The sequence below is a fragment of the Chenopodium album genome, chromosome 6 (assembly GCF_948465745.1).
Source record: "Chenopodium album chromosome 6, dcCheAlbu1.1, whole genome shotgun sequence".
Lineage (NCBI taxonomy): Eukaryota > Viridiplantae > Streptophyta > Magnoliopsida > Caryophyllales > Amaranthaceae > Chenopodium > Chenopodium album.
In genome coordinates this window covers 23,027,800-23,048,865 of record NC_137839.1, presented here as the reverse complement: position 1 = coordinate 23,048,865, position 21,066 = coordinate 23,027,800, and the positions used below count along the sequence as shown (strand labels likewise).

Here is a 21,066-nt window from a genome sequence, read left to right as displayed (position 1 = left end):
GCAAAGTAAAAGCTATAAGATGTATTGAGAGGGTGCTGTTTCTGCTATAATATTTGATTATCTTGATTGGAGAAGAAGCGCTTTAAGATGTTAGTGTTACTTCAGGATGTGAAGGGACCTCAAACTGTTGCATTTAACTTACCAAATGATGAACGCATTGTGAAAGATCGTGGTTCTTCCATGGTGATGCTTAAAAATGTCTCAGAGGCAAAGTAAGTCAAGTTTTCTTTTCCTTGACTGCAGTGTTTATTTATTTATTTATTTCTATCACTGTTTGCATGCTATTTTTACTTATTGTTATTGTTATGCTTTCTAAATATCTACCATGACATGACTGGACCAGGTTCAAGCATATTCTTTTTCCAATAGCCGAGGGATGCATATCAAAGGAGCAGCAAGAGCTTGTTGACTTTGATTCATTCTTCACTCACACAATATGTCATGAATGCTGTCATGGAATTGGTCCTCATAGCATAGTGCTTCCAGATGGTCGGAAATCAACAGTGAGATTGGTTAGTCTACCGAGGCCTTCCATTTTTAATAACTATTGTTTGTTTGAATTGAACACTCTTATTTCAAGAATCAATCAGTAAGAACTTAGATGACTAAAAATGGTTGAAGAGCTATTTGCAAAATGATCATGTTTTACTACACTGGCTTAGTAAAGTGAGATAAATAATTACTTTTGAGTAAGCACTATTTATTTGGTGAACTAAAATTGTTGAACTAGGACTAGAAGTTAAAAATGATTAGGGAACAAAAATATTAACCATTTTCATTGCATCCACATCATAGCTTTCAACCTTAGCTTTAAGCACAAAAATGATGATTTTAGTACTCATCTTTGGTATATGGACTTAAAACACCTTTGAGGATAAAAATCATTTGCTAGTTGCTTCTTTGAGTTACAAGTCCTTTTTTCCCCTCTCCACTGTTGGAGCCTAACTCTTGCTTAATATTATTTAAAATTTTTGGTTTACACTCATAAACATGTTTTAACCATGGCCTTAAATGATTCGGTGTATAAAAGGTTTTCGCCCAATATGAGAATAAAAATTTATCTTTGTGATGTTATGTCGTTACTGTAATTACTCACTTTATAGGACAATGCTATAGTATGCTCATTAGGGCAGTCTCAATCATAATTAGAGTACTATTTATTTAGTTGATATGTTACTATCGTTATGGCTGTTCTTGTTCTCTAGGAAAAGGCCGAAAAGTATTAAGGAGACTAGGATTAAGCCAATCAAACCGATGTCTTCTCATAGTGATTTATTTTTTGTTTTAGTTTAATTAAACCATACACCTATAATCTAGTCTTGGGACAAAGAGATTGAAATTGATTGCGTGAGGTAAATTGATCAAAAGGGGAAACAAAGATGAGATAAATACTATTGATGGAATTCAATAACTTTTTTGTAATACGATGTATATTTCTTCTGCTCTATTGTGGCACTACTCATACTCTCTCCTATTACATCATATTCTGATTTACCCGAAAATAAAATTATAGACAGATAGGATCTTATTGGATCTGTCTCAATTTGTACTCTATGAAAACTAAATTCTTTTTTTTTTAAACACTAAGAAAGATATTGCATTGGCAAGTGTGAAATTCTTAGTGTTGCAAGTAATATGGAGCAGAGTAAGTATTATAATTTTTTTCAGCTTCATTCAACAATTAGGTACAAAGTTATAACACATGGAGATTAGGTTAACATGGACAAATGGGTTTTTCATTTGTTTGCTTGTATTATCAACTATGTTTCTATTATTTTATGGTCCCTACGAAAAGTGTGAGATAAAGGCCCCTTACGTAACTAACTTTTTTTTTTAATTTTATTATTTGGATATATATTAATAAAAGACAATGAAAAAAATAGCTTATTTTATCTACCATAATGCGTCTTAATACACAATAGTAGACTGTAGTTTTGCAAAATACTATAATATTTCTCTATTCTTTGAAGTTTATAACAACTGATTTCTTCGAGCTTTTGGTGTGGCAAATAATCAAATCAGCACCAATATTTTCTAGCTATCCTTCTCAATTGACATTGTAGCTAAACTATTTGACCTTGTCTGTGACATTGATGGCCTCAAGTAGGATTTTATGAACTTTAGTTTTCAGTCAATGCTACAATCACGGGCACTGTTAATGGAATCCTATAGGTTATTGATACATTTAGATGACAATTTGCAAGTTTGAAAAATGTAAGAATATTAATGGCATACAGTGATTTCGTTGCCATGGTATTGATTTGCCATATTTGAAGTGTTTGAAGGCAGTAGACATTGGAATCACTGCTTCCACTGGCTGAAAACTTGAAGCCTTTCAAATTTGGGAACCGAAGAAGGAGGTGAGAGGTTGTTATTCTTGTTAATTGCTCGGTGGTTTCCGCCTGTGAGCAACTTAATTAATGAAAGGAAATAAGGAATCAAACAAAATTATGAATTGTATGACTTATGGAGTTTTAGTTTACTTGTACTACATTCTGGCTGTAGACTAGTGGAGGATAAGTGGAGAACTATAAGTCTATAACCTAGTAGAAGACTGATTTTATTTAGTTATTTTAATATCGGCTCCCTTTCAGTTGGGGCCCTTGGTGGTTACACTCCTTGTTTATGCTCAGGGCAGAACCTGAGTGTAATTAATTTAACTTTTGACAGGTTGATGTTCTTACTAATTTTGTCAATTTGTCTTTTTGCATTTGTTATTTTAAATGATAGGTGATTTAATTTTGTACTCTTATTGCTGATGCATTTGGTAGAGGCAATGTAATATTCTCATATGAGCTTTAAAATGAATTACCTTTTCCCTTCCCTGTTCAAAATCTTGATGCTCCTATATTCATATTGCTATTATCTTTCAAAACAGTTTGACATTATGGAGGCTGTTAATTATTGCTTGCTTGTAACTTCTTGAGAGAATGTTAACAATTTACTTGTAAAACAGGAGCTTCAAGAACTGCACTCTGCATTAGAAGAAGCAAAAGCAGACATAGTAGGCCTTTGGGCACTAAATTTTTTCATCAGTCAGGTTAGTGATTATGAATGCCTCTTTCGTTGTTTTGAAAATTGTGAGGCTTCTTGATGCTACTTAACTTTCTTACCGCTCTTCATTTTGTAAAATTACTTTTCACCCTAGTTCTCTCTAGTGATCCACATCTTTTTGAGAAATCTTGACATCATTTTTAATTTTGAAGAATTTGAACCTTCTCTAAAAGAATACAAAATATAAGTTAGTTTACGATACCAATTCATCATAAATTGTTACTAGTTTACATTGACGCAAACATTATCATGTAACAATTTTGATAACAAGACACCACTTGAATCAAACTTTAACAAATTTATCACACTTTTTTAATTATGGTAAATATTGTCGAGTTTGTTATAATAGATCAAAAGGAGTACTAGTTTCAAGTCAATTGAAACACAAGATATCATAATTGACATACACGTGTTTAAGAACTCTTATAGTCAACTTAGCATCTATGAAGTTCATATCTTTTTTTGTTCGATCCCCCGCAACAACAATCGGGAAGTGACTGGAGCTGTTCACCAAGAACTGTGCCCCGAATCCGGATTAGCCCAAAGGGTCAACCAGGTGGACAGGGGCGAAGCCAGGACTTTCAAGTCCCGGGGGCCGGACTTATTAGACAAAAGATTGATGAATTAAAGTGTACTAATATTTTATTGTCACAAAAAACATTAGTTAAATCGTACTCGATGATTTTTAGCAAAATCATCAATCAAAGATTAAACACTTAAATATACGACAATCTCTTTTTCTATGTATACAACCAAAACATCTCTAAGAAAATCATCTTCCTTTTTACTCCCTAGTTGAACTTTGACGATATTCATTGTAGAAAAGACCCTCTTCTTGTTGAATATTAACTTTTTGTAAAAAAAAATTTGCCTATGAAGTGGAACCCTCCTCTTGTTGATTATTAACTTTTTTTGTAAAAAAAAATCTAGTGTTTTTGATTTCATGATTTAATCTATATCAATACAAAAACTACAATTCTCAAATTAAGTAGAATATAACTTAAAATTGGTCCTAAAGGTCTATTCAATAAATTAAAAATTACCCAAAATTATTAAGTAAATAAACATATTAAGCAAGTAAACAATTAATCACCCCCTTCAAAAAAAGTAAACAACTAATCACTTTCTAAAAAAAAAGTAAACAATTAATCACAATCATGTAAATAGCACAAAGAAATTTAATAATTGAATGACATAACATAATTTTAAAAAATTAATCAAAAAGAAGAATTTTAAAAAATACCTGATTTGGTTAAACCCAACCTACTAGATGGGATTCGAACCCAACCCACTTGGAAAAATAAAACATTACCCAACCAACAAGACAAGGTATATTTATTGTTATAATTGTGTCTTGAATATTATACAGTATATACTAATTATAAGGGGGGCCATAAACTATAATATATGGGCAGCAAATCTGGGCCGGGGAGGCCGGGCCTCCACCAGCCCCCCCTTTCCCTTCGCCCTTGCGGGTGGAACACCAAAAAGTTCATATCTTTTTTATATTATGGTATAGTTAGTGCCTGCAGAATGCATCGTCTTTAGTATTGTCAATCCCAAATTATTCCTGTTCAAAGTTCTCTCTCAAATTTATTGTATACTCCATATTAGTTTGTCAATCTCAATGTATTCTTCTGCCTTTTGATAGAATCTACTTCCGTCAAGTTTGTGCAAATCAATGTATGTTTCCTTTCTTGCGGGATGCTTTCGCTCCGTGCGCTTTGGGTTAGATGAAGCCCATGGGTAAGCAAATTACTGCGTTGTTTTCAATTCCACTTTTCTTCTATATTCTTAGTTTATGTTGGCCTTGTTTTCAGTAAGGGACAAGCGTTGCAGTTTAATTGGTTATTTGAGAAAGAAGCATTTATTCTGCATCCTGATGGGAGGTTTAGCGTTGATTTTGACAAGGTTTGATGCTCAAATTATATATGCTTAGCGTTAGTCATTCGTTGAATAAATCTGATATTTTATTTGGTTTTTTGTCTTTGTTTTTATTTTAAGGTTGAAGATGCTGTTGAGAGCTTGTGTAGACAGATATTAACCATACAAGCTACTGGTGACAAAATTGCTGCCAGTTCACTTCTTGAGAAGTACTGCAAAATAACCAATCCATTGCGACTTGCATTAGACAAGTTAGAAAGTGCAGAGGTATGAACTTTCAAAACTTAGTGTAAGGGCAAATGGGGACTCATATCCTATCAGTGGATAGGCTGATTACTGATTCTTAAGAACCATCACTTTTTGTTCTAGCAAACATCTTTTGTTGCAGTGTCTCTGATAGACCATGATTTTGTTTTCGTTTTCTAAGTCTGATGTTGGTTGTCCATTCAAAAATACCGTCGGCATCAATAATATATAAATGGAGTTTATTCAAATGTTTTAAATAGTGGATACCAGTATTTTTGTAAGATGGGAAAGTATTAACTTGTTAGAGCTGCTACTCTGTATTTTAAAAATAGTTGTCCACAGATCTCTTAACCTCTTAACCCGCTTTTGAAGATATCTTGTTTTCTTTCCCCTCCTTTAAGCTTCTATTACTAACCTTTCTACCCTCCTTTTATCACTAACACTTGATCTTGGATGCGTTACAGGTACCAGTTGACATAACTCCAACATTTACCACCGCAAACCAATTATTGCATGGAAGGCCCTGAAACCTGCTAGAAATTTGTTGAATATATGCTCCAATACTTGAAGTCTCATGCTTTACAATTGTGGTAAACTGTTGCTGCTACATTTTCTCTCTGGTACCAGATTACTGCAACGCTTGAAGTCTTGATATGCCTCACAATTGTGGTAAAATGTTGCTGCTTCGTTTTCTCTCCAATACCAGATTATACAGAGTGTTTTTATTTTATGAACTCAAGCTTGGATATTGGTTTTGGTTTGGTTGCTTTGCCTGCATATTTATCCCTAAGCTAACAATAATGCTATGGCTTTATCCCTAGTCATTTGATAAGGACCTTAAATTATCCTATGACAGTGTTGATGTAAAAAAATAATTATCCAATAGAAGTTGCAATAAAAAGTTGGCTTGCTTTGTTTTACAAGTTACATGGTCAGTTTAATGTGTAAATTTCAAGATTTAAGAAACTCTTCCTTTATGATCGATAAGACGATAAGGTGAAAAACTACAATCCCAATTCAAAGGACAAAAATGATTTAGTATTCATAATTTCGAGAGTACAATGATAACCAGCGCAATACAATACATTTAAATATAAGAAGCAACAATTGAACTAAGAGATTTGTAGAGCTGCAGTCGAGATTAGTATAGTCGCACTCCATGGCTACTTGTTCAAAGAGACGGCTTTACTGAATATTAGCGTCAACATCAAGTGAATTGTTACTATATTAGTGTACTTTTTAGAATCCAACACTGATTTAATAAAAAAATTTCTCTCTCTAAAAGTGCAACTTTATCCCTCCACCGCCAAACTTATTCTTATCCCACCCACCCACCGCCAGCCCACCAAACCCACCGTTCATAGCTCGCCGGCGACTGGCTTCCCTGCCCATTTCCTCTGCTGTCGCCGGTGAGCTACCATTCCCCACACCTTGGTTTTGCCGTGCTCTGTTTGGGTTAAATTGGGCAGGATTAAGTATCTACGCTAGGCAGCCAGGTGCTCGTATAGGTTTGTTGTTCTCGGGGGAGTCCTTCGGTGGTGGTCTTCTTTTTGGTGAGTTGGACAGTGGTTGGTTTTGCTTCAATTCCTTAGTGTGTTTTGCTTCTTTCTCAGTGTATAAGTTAATAAGGTATACATACTTTGTGTTGTTGTTTGGTTGTTTAAGTTGGGTTTCTTTGACCTTGAGGAGCCTTATTGTGGTTGGGCCTTGTGAATTTGGTGTGTGTTGGTTTCATTAGGTGTGGAGTGCGATTGCAGTGTAAACGCCTAGTATCTAGATGGATTTTGGATTGGTTAAATCAAAGTTGTTGTCCTTTCACTTAAATGATAAGGATAGCCATGATTCGATTGCTAATGTTCTTATGGGAATTGGAAGTCCTGATGGAGTTCTTCCGTTATGTCAATCTCTAAAAGAAACGGGTAATAATTATTTCCGTCAACAAGACTTTGAAAATGCTTATTTGCAATATCATATGGCTGTTAAAGTCCTCTATTTTGTTGTGCCCCTTTCTAGTGACGGGAATTCCTTGTACTTGGACCTTGCCTTTTCCTTAAATTTGAATATGGCTGCCTGTGCTCTTCGAAGTAACCACTTCTCTCAAGCTACACAACTTTGTTCTCTAGTGCTTGAGTTTGATGGCAATAATATTAAAGGTTTATTTCGGCGAGCTGTTGCTGCATCAAAGTTGGGATGTTTATCTCAGGCCTATGATGACTTGTCACTTGCTTCTCGGTTAGATCCTTCTAATCGGGAAATTTCGCGAGAACTGGATCGTGTTAGAATTTTGGTTCTATCGAAAATTTCAGGGGATTGTGGTAGAGGTACTAAAAATTGTGGTATGAGTTCACTCCCGAGCCAAGAGCCTAAGTGTGAAGTTAAGGCTATTTCTTCCGTGTGCAAACCCAATCTGCTACACTCGGGGGCTAAGGTGAAAAGGAGTTTGGATGTTGGTGATGTTGCTTCCTCTAAGAAGAATAAGGAAAATTCTTCTTGTGCTTCTTTGGACGGCTCTCTTTCGGTTCCCATGGAGATTGACCCTTTACACGGCATGGCGCAACCGACTCAAAATGTGGGGTGTTTAGGTGAATCCCCAACTTGTCCGTCTACTGGATCCTTTCCGTTAGCGTCACATAATAATGATTTAGATGAATCGGTTATGGATGAGAAGCGTCATCACAAGTTTGTTAATTCTCGGAATCGTAAGTCTTGTATGATGATTCCGACGGAAACTTTGGGGAATATTGCTTCGGGCAGAGAGCTTCGGTTTTATAATTCTGCTTGTTTTTCTTTTATTTCTATCCGAGTTGTTCGGGTATCAAAACCTATCTTGGCGGAGGCCCTCCAAGGTCACGAATCTTGGGAAGCAGAGGCCCCTTTTCAATGCAAGGAATCTCCTTCCTTGAGTCATCAAGATGTTTCCCCAAATACCTTGATGACAGATGATCTAGCTCCTATACAACAAGATCCTCCCCTCCTAGATGATCCCATAGCTTCAGAGTTTTCCTATCCGTCGGTCCAGATTAGTCACCCAGTTGGCTTGCCTCATTTGATTTTTAATCCCGCTTGGGATGGTCGGTTTTCAGTGCGGTCCCTATCATCGAATCATCCAGCTTCTTTACGTCGTTATCCATCTCTAGGCTTACGGAAATCAAGTAGCAGAATGCGTGTTTCTAACCGTTTCTTATTTTGCAGGATTAAGGTAGGTTGCAAACGTAAGCGAGATTCGTCAACTACAGACGACTCTTACAGTGTCCTGCGAAAGAAGATGTTTTATGATGTAGCTTTTTGTTTATTTGGTTTTCCTGTCACTTAGTTCGCGGTTTTAGTTGTTTTTTTATTGTAAGAATTTTTTCGTTATATGGATCTTTTGTCAACTGTACCATTCAAAGAGACAATGCGATGTCATATTCATGCCAGGAAATACCATTGTAACATGCACTACATTTGGAGTAAGTTAAACAACAAAATTTGTTTTGAATTAATTTATACTTTGTTTGTTTTTACAGAAAATATTTGAGCTTACCTTTTTCAATCTAACCTTTCTTGTCAATCGACCACTAGCCAAGTAGTCTATGTCAAAATAATATAACCAAAATTGTAGGATGAAGTTAACATTCAATCACCAAACTGTAAGATGCTTAGCAAGCAAATTGAGATATTATCGATTATCATACTGATCAGGTTACTGATTCTGTTATGACAGAATGTGAGGCTGCACAAGTAAAGGAAGCTCGAGGAAAGTTGAAGCAATAAATGAGCTGAACACTAAGCCTGCAGCTAAGCTTAGTTTCTAGAAGTTTCTAGTTTCTTCTAGATTTTGGTGTAACATAATTCTGTTATTAGATTCCTTATCTCAAAATAGTTTGTTACAAGATATTTTTAGATATTTTGTATAAATACTTGTAATAGAATACAACTTGTAATACAGTTCATATTTTCTCTCAATGAATGAAATAAAAATCTGATTTTGCTCTCTATATATTTTTCATCATATTCAAAATGTCTTCATGGTATCAGAGCAGAGATCTTGAGATCCTGCTAAATTTTTCCGCAAATTTTCATTCAATCATACATTGTATACTAAGAACATTACCGTTTCATTAATTTTTCCAGATTTTTGATCTGATCTTTCATCAGATTTTCATATTTCTTTCGATTAATTTGGTACATTTTTGTTGATAATCTCGAGTTTTCTGAGTTCAATTTGCTAAGTAAATGGCTGGACAAGAAAATCATTCAAGTATTCAGAATCCAACTCAAGATCCTAGATCAGTTTACTACATTCATCCTTGAAAATCTAACTGTTTCACTTGTTTTAGAGAAGTTTAATGGAGAAAACTATCAAGATTGGAAGAGAGGAATGGTATTAGCTCTTTCTATGAAGAACAAGATGGCTTTCATTGATGGTATCTTGCCAAAACCAGGTGAATCAGATCCTTTGTTTAATGCATGGAGTAGGTGCAACAACATGATTATTTCATATATTTTGAGATCTCTGGATAATACTTTGGCGAAGAGTGTGATCTTCTTTTCTACTGCATCTGAGATCTGGAAGGATCTTGAGGATAGATATTCTGTTGTTTCTGGGCAAAAGATTTATTCACTACAGCAAACCTTGAGTCAGTTAAAACAAGGTTCAGATTCAATTGCTGTATTTTTCACCAAGATTAAGGGAATTTGGGACCAAATTAGTGCAGCAAATCCTATTCCTACTTGTAATTGCACCAGATGCATCTGCAACTTAACTCAGAAATTTCTGAAGTTTCAACAAGATGAGAGGTTGATCCAGTTTCTTATGAAGCTTGACACTAAGCATGCTGGAGTGAGAACAAATATCTTGATGATGAATCCATTGCCTAATATGTCAATTGCTTATAATTTGTTGATTCAGGATGAGAGATAGAAGCAAATCACTGAAGCTCCTGTTAAGCAGTCCAGTATGGCTTTTGCAGTAACAGAAGAAAGAAGAGGAGGTTACATCAGGTCTTCCGTTTGACCACCTTTGTTTTGTGATCACTGCAAGTTGAATAATCACACAGTTGATAAGTGCTAGAAGCTGCATGGTTATCCTGCTAAGCCAGGGTATAACAAGTATAAAGGGAAGAAAGTTGTTGCTGTAGCTTTTGGTGAAGAATCAGATGAAGAAAACTGCAACAATTATTTCACAAAAGAACAGTATGAGAAGCTGGTGAGTCTGTTGCAGCAGGGCAAACAAGAGAGTTCCAAGCAGTTCAGTGGAATGGCTAATATGGCAGGTAATTGCTTAATTACTTGTCTAAATTCAAAATGGATTATCGATAGTGGAGCAACGGATCACATATGATAAAATTTGAGTTTATTTGATTCATATGAAGTGTTTAACAAATATCCAAGCTCAATAACTGTTGCTAATGGAAAAAAGGTAGAGGTAAAGCATATAGGAACAGTTACATTTGAGAATGGAATTGTGCTTAAAGATGTTCTGCATGTTCCTGAGTTGCATTTTAATCTGATTTCTACACATAGAATCTGTAGAGACATGGATTGTGATATTATCTTTACACATGACAAGTGTTTAATCCAGGATCACTCCAAGAAAAATTCTCTGGTTCTTGGTAATATGGATTCAGGGTTGTATGCAGTCTCAAAAGGAGAATTGAAGAAGGATGAGAGTACTTGACCGGGTAAAGTCGTATCCCCTAATAAAAAAGTAATTCCTAAATCCTCTAACTAATGTAGATAGGGAAGTAGGGTCGAATCCACAGAGAAACGGATCTTTCTATTTCTAATTAACTAATATAATCTAGATTATGAGGTAACCAATATTTATATTTGAATAATAAACTAAACTACGGAGATTAAGAATAAGGAGAAAATAATATATAAAAGGATCTAGGGCATAGGTTCACCAACAAATAATATTCCAGGGTAGAATATAATAATCATTCATCAATGCTTACATTAATCAGATTATAAAGGGCTTTCGCTACGTATTATAATCACACAATTAATTTACCAGTATTAAATCTCATCTTTCGAATCTTGACCTAACCATTTATAAATTAACCTGCCTATTGAAACTAGACCTAAACATCAATTCTCATCTGTCGAATCTCGAATCAATATTGTCAAACTCATGCATAAAAGATCAGGCCTAATCTAGTCATAGAGCATTAAATCAATCAATAGGAAATTAATCTAGCATTGATAATCAACAACAAAAAATTACCCCTTCATATTATTTATGGATCCCCATAAACCCTAGAAAGAAAACTACTCACACATAATAGAAACTAAACTAATTAAAGCAATAAAGCAAGACATGATTAAAGGAATGAAATAAACAACTAAGATTAAGAGAAGAGAAATCGTTACCAAAATAAATATGGAATTAAGAGTAGATTAAGAACAAAGGTTTAAGAGAAAGAAAATCTAAGAAAACAATTAAGAGAGTCAAGAAAGAGTAAGAGAGAGAGAGAAAGAGAGAGAGAGAGAGAGATCCTAAAATCGTATTACGGAGGAGTATTTATACTCCGTACAAATCCTAAACTATAACAAACTTAAACGACAAAATTAACTCCTAATATTTACACGCGCCCGATCGGGCGCGCCTTTTTGCTCTTCAGGTAAACTCTCGCGCCCGGCCGGGCGCGTCACCGGGAGCCGACCTTTGCTTCTCCCGCCCGGCTAGGCGCGCCTCCGGGCGCCAGCCTCTTGGGCCACTAACTGGACTACGATTGGGCTCCAAATTTTTGGGCCAATCTAGGTTTCCTCTTCCGGTCTTGAATACTCGGTCCAAATGCCCCGGTATCACCTATACCGAGCCCTTAATTAGCGGTTCGATGGCTCTAACCGGCCCTGGGCTATAAAATCTGGTTGTGCTTCTCCAATGTTCGTGATTGCTCCAAAATATCTCGGGAAAATACTCCAAAAGTGTAAATCCCTTCAAAAGTCAACCAAATTTACGAAAACACTAGAAAACACCAATTAGTAATAAAAGCGGCTCTAAAGAGCCAAAAACACTACTAATTATGACCAAGAGACGTGGGTAAAATACTATATAAAATAGACACATCAAACTCCCCCAAGCCAAACCTTTGCTTGTCCCTAAGCAAAGATCTCATCAATGAATCAATAAATATGCTTCACCCCAAAAGTAAAAATCAAGCACAAGCGATCCAGGGTAAATCAAATAAACATGCTTCAAAATCAACCAATCAAATCCATCTAACTACCAATCTTCCCTAACAATTGTCAAATAGAGCAAACCACAAGAGCATATAGAATTCAAGACTAGTGCTCACACACTCAACTCCCATTTATGTGGCAAGTAAAAGATGTACTCGATCGTTCTCCAACCAACCCTTTATGTGAACAATGCCCTCCCAACTCACACTCTCGTGTGTATAAAACAATGAACGCTCAACCTACTAGTCGACTCGGAATACGTCAAATCATAACTTGCATTGATAAACAACACTTTCACATTCATACAATTCTATGCACAAAGGTCGGAAGGTCTTTAAAGCTTGTAATGTTAGGCTAGGGTAAAGGGTAGGAATCATTTGGGAACAAGTGAGAGAAAAGCTATGCTTAAGGGAGCAAATCCTAGTCAAGCCCATGATCAAAATAAATAATGATCAACATCTCCTACATAACCAACTCCAACATCAACCAAACATACTCCAATCATAATAAACAATCCCAACACTTACAATTTCACTCATAAAAATATAATAATGACGAAGTGGAGTGAATAAACAAACTTTATTTCCAAACTTGAATTTTTCATTGAAGCTCAAATTTTTATTTTCTTTTGATCAACCTCCAACTAGAATATTTGAACATTGAACACTTTTTCTTTCTTTTTGTTTTTTTTTTTCTTTTGAAGTTCACTTATTTTTTCACCTTTTTTTTCATAACATCATGCTTTATTTTTTCAAGAAAATATAACTTTCAAACTCATCAAAAATAAATATGGTAAAAAACAAAACAACTTCTCAAAAACCCACCCAGATTGTGCAAATAATAAGCACACTACAAACTCCATCACCTCACTCACTAATAGCTCCCCCAAGGGAAGCTTGGGACTAGTAACCAATGGAGCAAAATAGGCTTGCAATGTGGCTAACAAACAACAAAAAGTCAAGGCAACAACATGGGTAGCAAGAAGGGAACAAATGTATCTACAATCATCTGGAGGCTACCTAAAAGAACAAATGCCTTCGTCCTCCTCAATGTGCATAATAATGAATCATATAAACATTACTTATAGTTGCAAATCAATACTCAAATTCATTGACATACAAGGAACTAACACACATTCCTAACCAAATCAACTAGTCAAGCAGTTGGACAAAATTGACGCATGTTAAGATTTCAAGGTAATCAAACATCAAATGATGATCAACTCATCCACAATGCTTATCATCAAATACCAAGAATCAAAACAATTTTCTCAAGTAAGGGGCACAAGGAAGCACGATTTACAATTCATTGGAACGTATTTTGGATTTTTTTTTTAATTTTTTTTATATTTTTCATATATAAGAAAGCAATAAAACTAACCTAGAAAGCAATAAATCTAACCTAAGAAAACACACCAAAAATAAAAGAAAAGAGAAAAAGAAATATACCAAATCCAAAATCTCCCCCAAGCCAGAATCAGACAATGTCCTCACTGGCTCGGAAACTAGCCCAGCATAGCTAATCCTGATCATCCTCATCCATGGAGCTGAAGCCTGCACCTCCACTGCCACCTGCACCACCTGCACCAGAAGAGCTACCACCAAAATAATCAACATGAAAACTCCCTCCCGCCGGTCCCCCGAAAGGAATGTCCTGGCCGTACCCATGGAAGGAAGAATAGTCAGTGTAAATGCCATGGGCAGTGGGATCCCTATCGTATCCTTGGGGTGGAGGCTGAAACCAGTCAGGGTGAATAGCGTCGTCGAGAATATTGCCCCGACGAGCATAATCATCGTACATAGGGTAGAGAGCTCTACCCTGGTTCCTCTCTAGGTACCCTAACCTCTGGTCTATGGAGCCTACCATCCTAAGGCCTGACCTATACTCTGAAGGTCCCAAACTGGGTCAGAGTCAACATGAGGGACGGAGTGAGACATGCGAGGTGGAGAAAACACCACCTCGGGCTGAGGCTGAGGCTGGGTGGTGGAACTGGTGGTGGTGGTGCTTGCCCCCTAGCGTTGGCAACTAAAAGGTCATATGTGTAGGACGGTTGCCCTGGGGGAAAGGCGGTCAAGTCAGGACTAGGTAGGGGAAAGATGGGCAAAGGCTGCTCAGTCCCAGTCCTAATACACCAGTGGGGTGTCTGCTCACCATCCGATCGTACCCAACCCAACTCCTCTAGGTACCTAGTGGTCATGTAGGTGTCAGGTCCACAGTTGGTCATCTGGTGGGGTCTAGCCTCTACAAAACCGACCTTCTTAATAGCTATCCTAGTGATAAGGCCACCTAGACGGATGGGGGTAGTAGCGGTGTTACTAGCCGTAGCATGCCTAGCTAAGTGATGGATGATATACCTAGCTATGTTAAGCTTCCCGAATCCGAACACATAATGGCCAATAACAGCAAGTTCATTGGTCTGACAGTTATGGGGCTCGTTCCTACCTAAAAAGCTAACACCAGCAAATCTTTGCCATACTTTAGGAACGGGGTGATGGATTGGTTTAGCACTAGCATGTTGGGCGTTAGGCGCCGACAAACTAGTCAAAGCACTATAAATATCATCCATTTTGTATTCAGCATGCCATTGGTGAGGCAAATCAGAATTTAATTCAAATAATTTACAAAATTCTACATAAGTTAAACTAATATTCCTATTGTTCAACCTAAAAATTAAATTCGGCCCATTTCTACTACTTACAACTTGTAAAGAAGACAAGAATTCACAAGTTAGTTCTCGGTATGTAGGATAGTGCATATCAACAAATTTTCTCATGCCAATGTCATTTAAAAATCGTTTTACAAAATCATACAAACCAAATGATTCTAAAGTAGGGCGGTGTAACCACCGAGAAGGAATTACCTCACGCCCGATTAAGTGTTCTAGCCGCTCCTTTTGCTCTCAGCTAGCAATACGGATCGTCGGCCAGTACGGGAGTTGCAAATCCGGGTCGTATTCCTCCCTCGAACTGGAGCTCCTACCGAAAATAGACCGAGCCCTCTTTGAAGCCATGGTAGAAATGGGTATGAAAACTTATTTGAATAAAATCTGAAAATTTTTATATGGAAATGTAGAGGATGAAGAGGGGATTAATAATATGTAAAAAGTTTTGAATTTGGGTGAGAATTGGAGAAGAAATCTTAGAGAGAAGGTAGAGAGAATTTAAGTTTTAGAGAGAGAAAGTTATGGAGGAGGTGAGTGAAAGGAGAAAGAGACGAAGAAAAAAAAAGAAGAAAGGAGTCGGGTGCGTCGTGCCCGGTCGGACGGCAGCTGGCCCGGTCGGGCGATCTGAGTTTTAAAATCAGTTCTGCTCTCGCGCCCGGTCGAGCGGCATTCGCCCAATCGGGCGATCTAAATGCCCGATTTGCCTTGATTCTCGCGGCCGGTCGGGCGCCCTTTGCCCGGTCGGGCGATCTAACGCTCGAATTTTCACCTCTTCTCGTGCCCGGTCGGGCAAGAGTCGCCCGATCGGGCAGAAAAATATGTCCGTATATGACGAGTTTCGCGCCCGGTCGGGCCCATCGCCCGATCGGGTGAAATTACTTGAGTTTGAAGCCTTGCTCTCGCGCCCGATCGGGCAAGCTTCGCCCGGTCGGGCCCGAGGCTAAATTGTCGAATTTTTATTTTCTTCTTTTCTCCATAATTTTGCTAACTCTGTTCCTTCAATCCTGTATAAGCACTCATAAAACTCATTAAATTCCCTCATCTCTCCTCTCATAAGAAAAAAGAAAGAAAAACTAATCTAAAAAGTATTAAAAATACGGGTTGCCTCCCGCAAAGCGCTGGTTTATCTAGGTCCCGCACAACAATTAGGATCCTTGTCCTAACGCTTGATCGGGCGGTTTCTCACCAAGTCTAGCAGTGTTTCGGCTGCAACGCGGCTTCCTGACATACCCTGTGGGATGCCAATTCACTTTGTTTGGTGGATCCTCCTTGGCTTGGACTGGGAGGTCTTCAATGCTACGCACTAAATATCCTTCTTTGATCGAGCGTTGCTTCAAATTGTCATTGCATTCAACACTTGCAACTCAATCTGGCGGAATACTTACTGTAGGCTCAAATCGCACAACTTGTTTGATTGATTCCACCTTTTCGTCCTCAAAACCAAGACCAACAGTGTAGAGGGCTCTTTCATTTGCATCGACTTCCTTTTGCCATTTGTCTATCTCATCTGAAAAGGATGCAACACAAGATACCGCCTCCAAGGGATCTTTTTCAAGAGCTTGGGGCTTGTTAGAATAATTCTCAACCACATTAACACTAAAACATTTCTCCTCAGTCATGGGGCTTTTAGGGGTATTATTAAGATTGAAAACAATTTTATCGTCCCCTACTGATAGTGTTAACTTACCACTTCTCACATCTATGATTGCTCCTACAGTGTTAAGGAATGGTCTACCCAAAATAATTGGGGTTTGCATATCCTCAGCCATATCAAGAACAACAAAATCAACAGGTATAAAAAATTTACCTACTCTAACGGGGACATCCTCTAAAACACCTAAGGGGTATTTGAAAGAACGGTCGGCCATCTGTAGAGTAATATTGGTAGCTTTTAATTTATCCATATTCAACTTGGAACACACAGATAATGGCATGACACTAACGCTAGCACCCAAATCACACAATGCATTATCAATCATTAGATTGCCTATATGATAAGTGTTTTGGGTGCTTTTGTCACTCGGGAGAGTTACAACACGAAGACTGATCCGGGGCGGCCTGTACCTGCAAAACAAACGGAGACACCGGTTGGGTGGTGCTCCGCCTCCGACGAACAAGTTAGTAACTTGAAGGGAAAGAAAAAAGGTGCGGAAATCTAGGTGGGTATCTGCTCGGATTCCAAGCTCAGATGTCTCTATCACAGGGACAGTTTGTAATAAATGGTAAAACGTGTCCTCCAAAAGAGGAGAATCTCCCTATTTATAGGGTCCTCCGGATTTGCGCCCCTGATTAGGTCACTGAACCCTAATCATTGGTGGGCTGCACCGCATTGCGGCTTTCTCGGGATTTGGTCCTGAAGGCCGCCATTCCTCCTAGGTTTCTGGAGTGACACATGTCAAGCAGGGATAGGTCCACTTTAGGCCATCCTGGGGATGACACGTGTCATCCTCTAATTGGACCACATGGCGGGGTAAAATTACCCTAAACATTTTCCCCTCACAGATGTGACATGGCACGCCACGTGGCATCTTTGACACGCGTCACGCTCAGGTTGGTGGTAATTTTACCGCCAAAGAGTAACCGTTCACCTTCCGAGCAAATTACGGGAATGCCCCCACATTTACCCTTTATATATAGCCGTTTACCCTCATAATTTGGTACGTTTACAAAAATCTTCAAGAGAGACAACTTTTAGAGAGCAGAAGTCATCCGTTTGAGTCAAGCGCAAGCAAGAAAACTCGTTCTTCGTCAACCTTGCCGGACCCGTCTATCTTTAGATATCAAATCTAAAGGTACCGTCTCTGCTTCTCTCATCTATTTTTCTTGTTTCACCGCTTGTACATATTTCTTGCAATAAATGGATGCATCACCAACACACACGGCACAACCTAGGTTAGAGTCCAGCCGGTCACCAAAGACGGCCGAGTCTAGGACTAGGAGTGCCGTCTCGGGGTGTTGGGACCACCCTTTTGCTTGGATTCCGACCATTTATGTGTCTGTGCAGGACACAATGGCTCGGACTATGCAGACGGCCCCCGATCCGGACTACAGAAACGTAGGCTCAGGCGGTTAAACGCCTGAGGGAGAAGCGTCTAGTCAGAGAAACCAGACGGCTCTGGAGAGATCCCCTCCGCGTGCCCCTTCAACTCCCGCAGATTCCTTTTTGGAAGAATGCGACCAAGACGGCGATGAAGCCGTCTCAGCTCCTTTGCAACAAAATGAGGAGGAGACGGAGAGCGACAGCTCCACCTTCACTTCTAAGAGCAGTGACGACTTGCCACCGCTTGAAGACAGTAAGGAGGAGGAGAGGAAGAAGTGGAGTGAGAAGGACGACCCCTTCAAAATCCACGTCCCAGCCAAAGACAGGAGTCACATGGAGCATAACTTAAAGAGATTTAAACAAATGCACCCGTTAGGAGACGGGTACAAAATAAGAGTGCCGCCTGAGGACGGCACCATCGCCTGGGAAGACGATCAACAGAACGCCAACAACTACTTCGGCTGTTATGAGGCGGCGTTCAAGGCCGGTCTTCGCTTTCCCATTCACCGGGCGGTGAAGGCAATCCTGAGAGGCTACGGCCTCGGAGTCTGGCAACTTACCCCCAATTCTTGGGCAAACATCTTAGGGTATGTTGCCGCCTATGAACTCTAGGGGCTCCATCCCGGCTGGGAAGCTTTTGCTAAGATGCATTATCTTAGCCGAAGCCCAGGCGGCTGGAGGGCGTGGTACACTTTAACCACATATCCCCAATACATGATGACCTTAGACAAGGTCTCCAAATTTGACGGCTGGAAGCACAGGTTCTACCTGCTGTCGACTCCCAGCAGGCGGGAGAACTACGAGTTCCACCAATATAATGAGAAGCCCGATCTGATGGGCCGGAAGTGTTGTCTTCCCCGGATCCTAGATGAGGACTTCGACAAAATAATTAAGGCGGACTTTTTCGGCCTCACAGACGCGACCTTGTCAACCGGGGAGAAAATAAAAGTCCCCAAGAATTGGATCCCTAAGAGCGCCTGGTTCAGAGACGAGTGTTTCTTAGCCGCCTGCGGGCTAGGAAACATGTTTACCAAACGTATGCGCCTGAGTTCACATCCGCCTGTGGTACTTTTGTATCAGAATTGATTGATGATATATTGACCAATCTTTTTCTTTTTGCAGAAGAAGGTTTAAGCATGTTGCAGACTGAGAAGACACCCAAGCGGTCCTCTGCAACCATCCGCAAGGAGCTTGCGGAAAAACAGGCGGCCGCAGTCAGGGCCAAGGTAAAAAACGCTTGACTCTTTCTTAGGTTGACCTCAAAGTTTACTTTTTCCGGATGTTGACTTTAACTTGGTTATTTTCACAGGGAGGAGAGGTAGGGAAGACGTTTGAGAAAGATCTCAAACGGGCCAGGGAAGAATCTGCCTCCACTCCCAACAAGACCAAAAAATCTAGCTCCGCCCTAACTCCTGGCGCCTCAGCCGGGAACACTCAGATGCGGATAGGGGGGAGAAATGAGAGGATAGGCGGCAGTCTGTGCCTCGACCTCGTCAACCCCCTATCAGCAACCGGGGGGTTCACCACTACTGCAAGCGGATCCCGCTTGGCTTGCTCTGAAGGTAAGAACCCATTTGAATCCCTGCTTGAGCTGGGGTGGCCTTTGGGAGTGAAATCCCACTCCCAGCAGACGTCATCCTCAGACGGTCGGCAACAGATAGGTGCTGCCTTAATTTCACACTCATCACCTATTGATTATGGTGCAGATCAATCTCCCCGCTGGCCAGACGTCCAGAAGCATGCTAAGGCCATGCTGGAGGCGGTGAGCAGGAAGGACAAGAACGAATCCTGTCCCTTCTGGCTGAGGTAAGATACTTAACAACTTTTTCTAAGTGCTTTACTCCACCTGCAATACTAACTTGATTTGCTTTTGCAGGCTCTGCTGCGGGTAGACGGGCTCAAGCGTCCTTATTCCCGCAAATGGGAAGAGGTAAAAAGGGCCAATAAGTCCGCCACAGACGCTGATAATGTTGCTTTATACTCCACTATCGCAAACGAACTTGAAACTAAAGCAATCACAATGACACAGGCGTCGAAAATCCAGCAGCTGGAGACGGATCTGAAGACGGCCAACCAGCGGGTGAGCGACGCTGAGACGACTCAGAAGAAGGCGGAGGAGGCCCAGAAAAAGGCAGATGAGGGCCTCAAGAAGGCTGAAGAGGCGCTCAAGAAGGCCTAAGCGGACCTTGGCACACTCCAAGGTGTTTCTGAAGAGAACACTAACCTGAAAGCCAAGGTTGAGAAGCTGGAGAAGGAGGCTGCCCAAGCTCAGATAAACTTTGCAGCAACTCTGGAGGCGGAGCAAAACCGCCTGGTTGCTGAAAGCGATGCTGACAACGACGCCCACATGAAGATCGCTTGGGCTGCCTTGTACCTAGACAAGGATTATGACATCTGGGCACTGGCTCACAGGTACGCCGAGGACGTGGTGTACTTGAGAGAGAAAGGTGAGCCAGAGCCTGAGTCCTTCGACACCTAGGCCAACGCCTACACTGAACTTCCCGCGCCTGAGCTACCTGGTCTTGGAGAAGCGCATGAGATTCCCTCAGATGATGAGGAAGAGAAGGACCAGGAGGAGTCACCTGTGGGCCATAAGTGATTTTCAGCGGCAGTATGCCAACTCTTCTTTTTTATTTTTTCTTTAATCTGCGGCAGTATGCCAAAAACTTTCTTTTTCGGCCTGCGTACTGAGTATCCTTGTATTTACCGGCTGAGGAGACAAGTAATCAACAATTTCTATCTTCTCCCGGACGGGGTCCGGTTAACATTTGATCCACTACAACCGTTTGGTTGGGTGAAATTTTTATGAATGCACCGACTGAGTCGGTTTTGATCATTTTGCATTTATGTTTGGATTTCAATTTATTCATTTGTGCGTATATGCCTGATTTTTGCCTAACTTATGAAAAGCAAGCGGCGATTTTTTGCCTAACTTATTAAAAGCCGGCTGTCCTTGCCCCTGGACGGCTGTGTGGTTGGTTTCAAATTGAGTTGGTTGATTGACTTGGGAACG

General features: G+C 39.7%; 1 protein-coding gene across 3 annotated transcripts in view; it reads left to right on the top strand.

Annotated features, from left to right (window-relative positions):
• LOC145634751 (nudix hydrolase 3-like) overlaps window positions 1-21,066 on the top strand; it is an 83,955-nt gene that overhangs the window by 25,235 nt on the left and 37,654 nt on the right. The window contains exons 15-22 of one of the 3 annotated variants that reach the window (XR_014113528.1): window positions 106-212; window positions 344-512; window positions 2,957-3,040; window positions 4,706-4,800; window positions 4,875-4,965; window positions 5,059-5,205; window positions 5,649-5,853; window positions 8,888-8,910. Coding sequence is in view for 1 of the 3 variants with exons in the window: in XM_081686137.1 (XP_081542263.1) it covers window positions 106-212; window positions 344-512; window positions 2,957-3,040; window positions 4,706-4,800; window positions 4,875-4,965; window positions 5,059-5,205; window positions 5,649-5,711 (756 nt within the window). In the remaining 2 variants the exon portion in view is untranslated. Of the gene's footprint in view, window positions 1-105; window positions 213-343; window positions 513-2,956; window positions 3,041-4,705; window positions 4,801-4,874; window positions 4,966-5,058; window positions 5,206-5,648; window positions 6,112-8,887; window positions 8,911-21,066 lie in introns of those variants that run through there. The other 2 variants (XR_014113527.1, XM_081686137.1) reach the window with 2 other exon arrangements.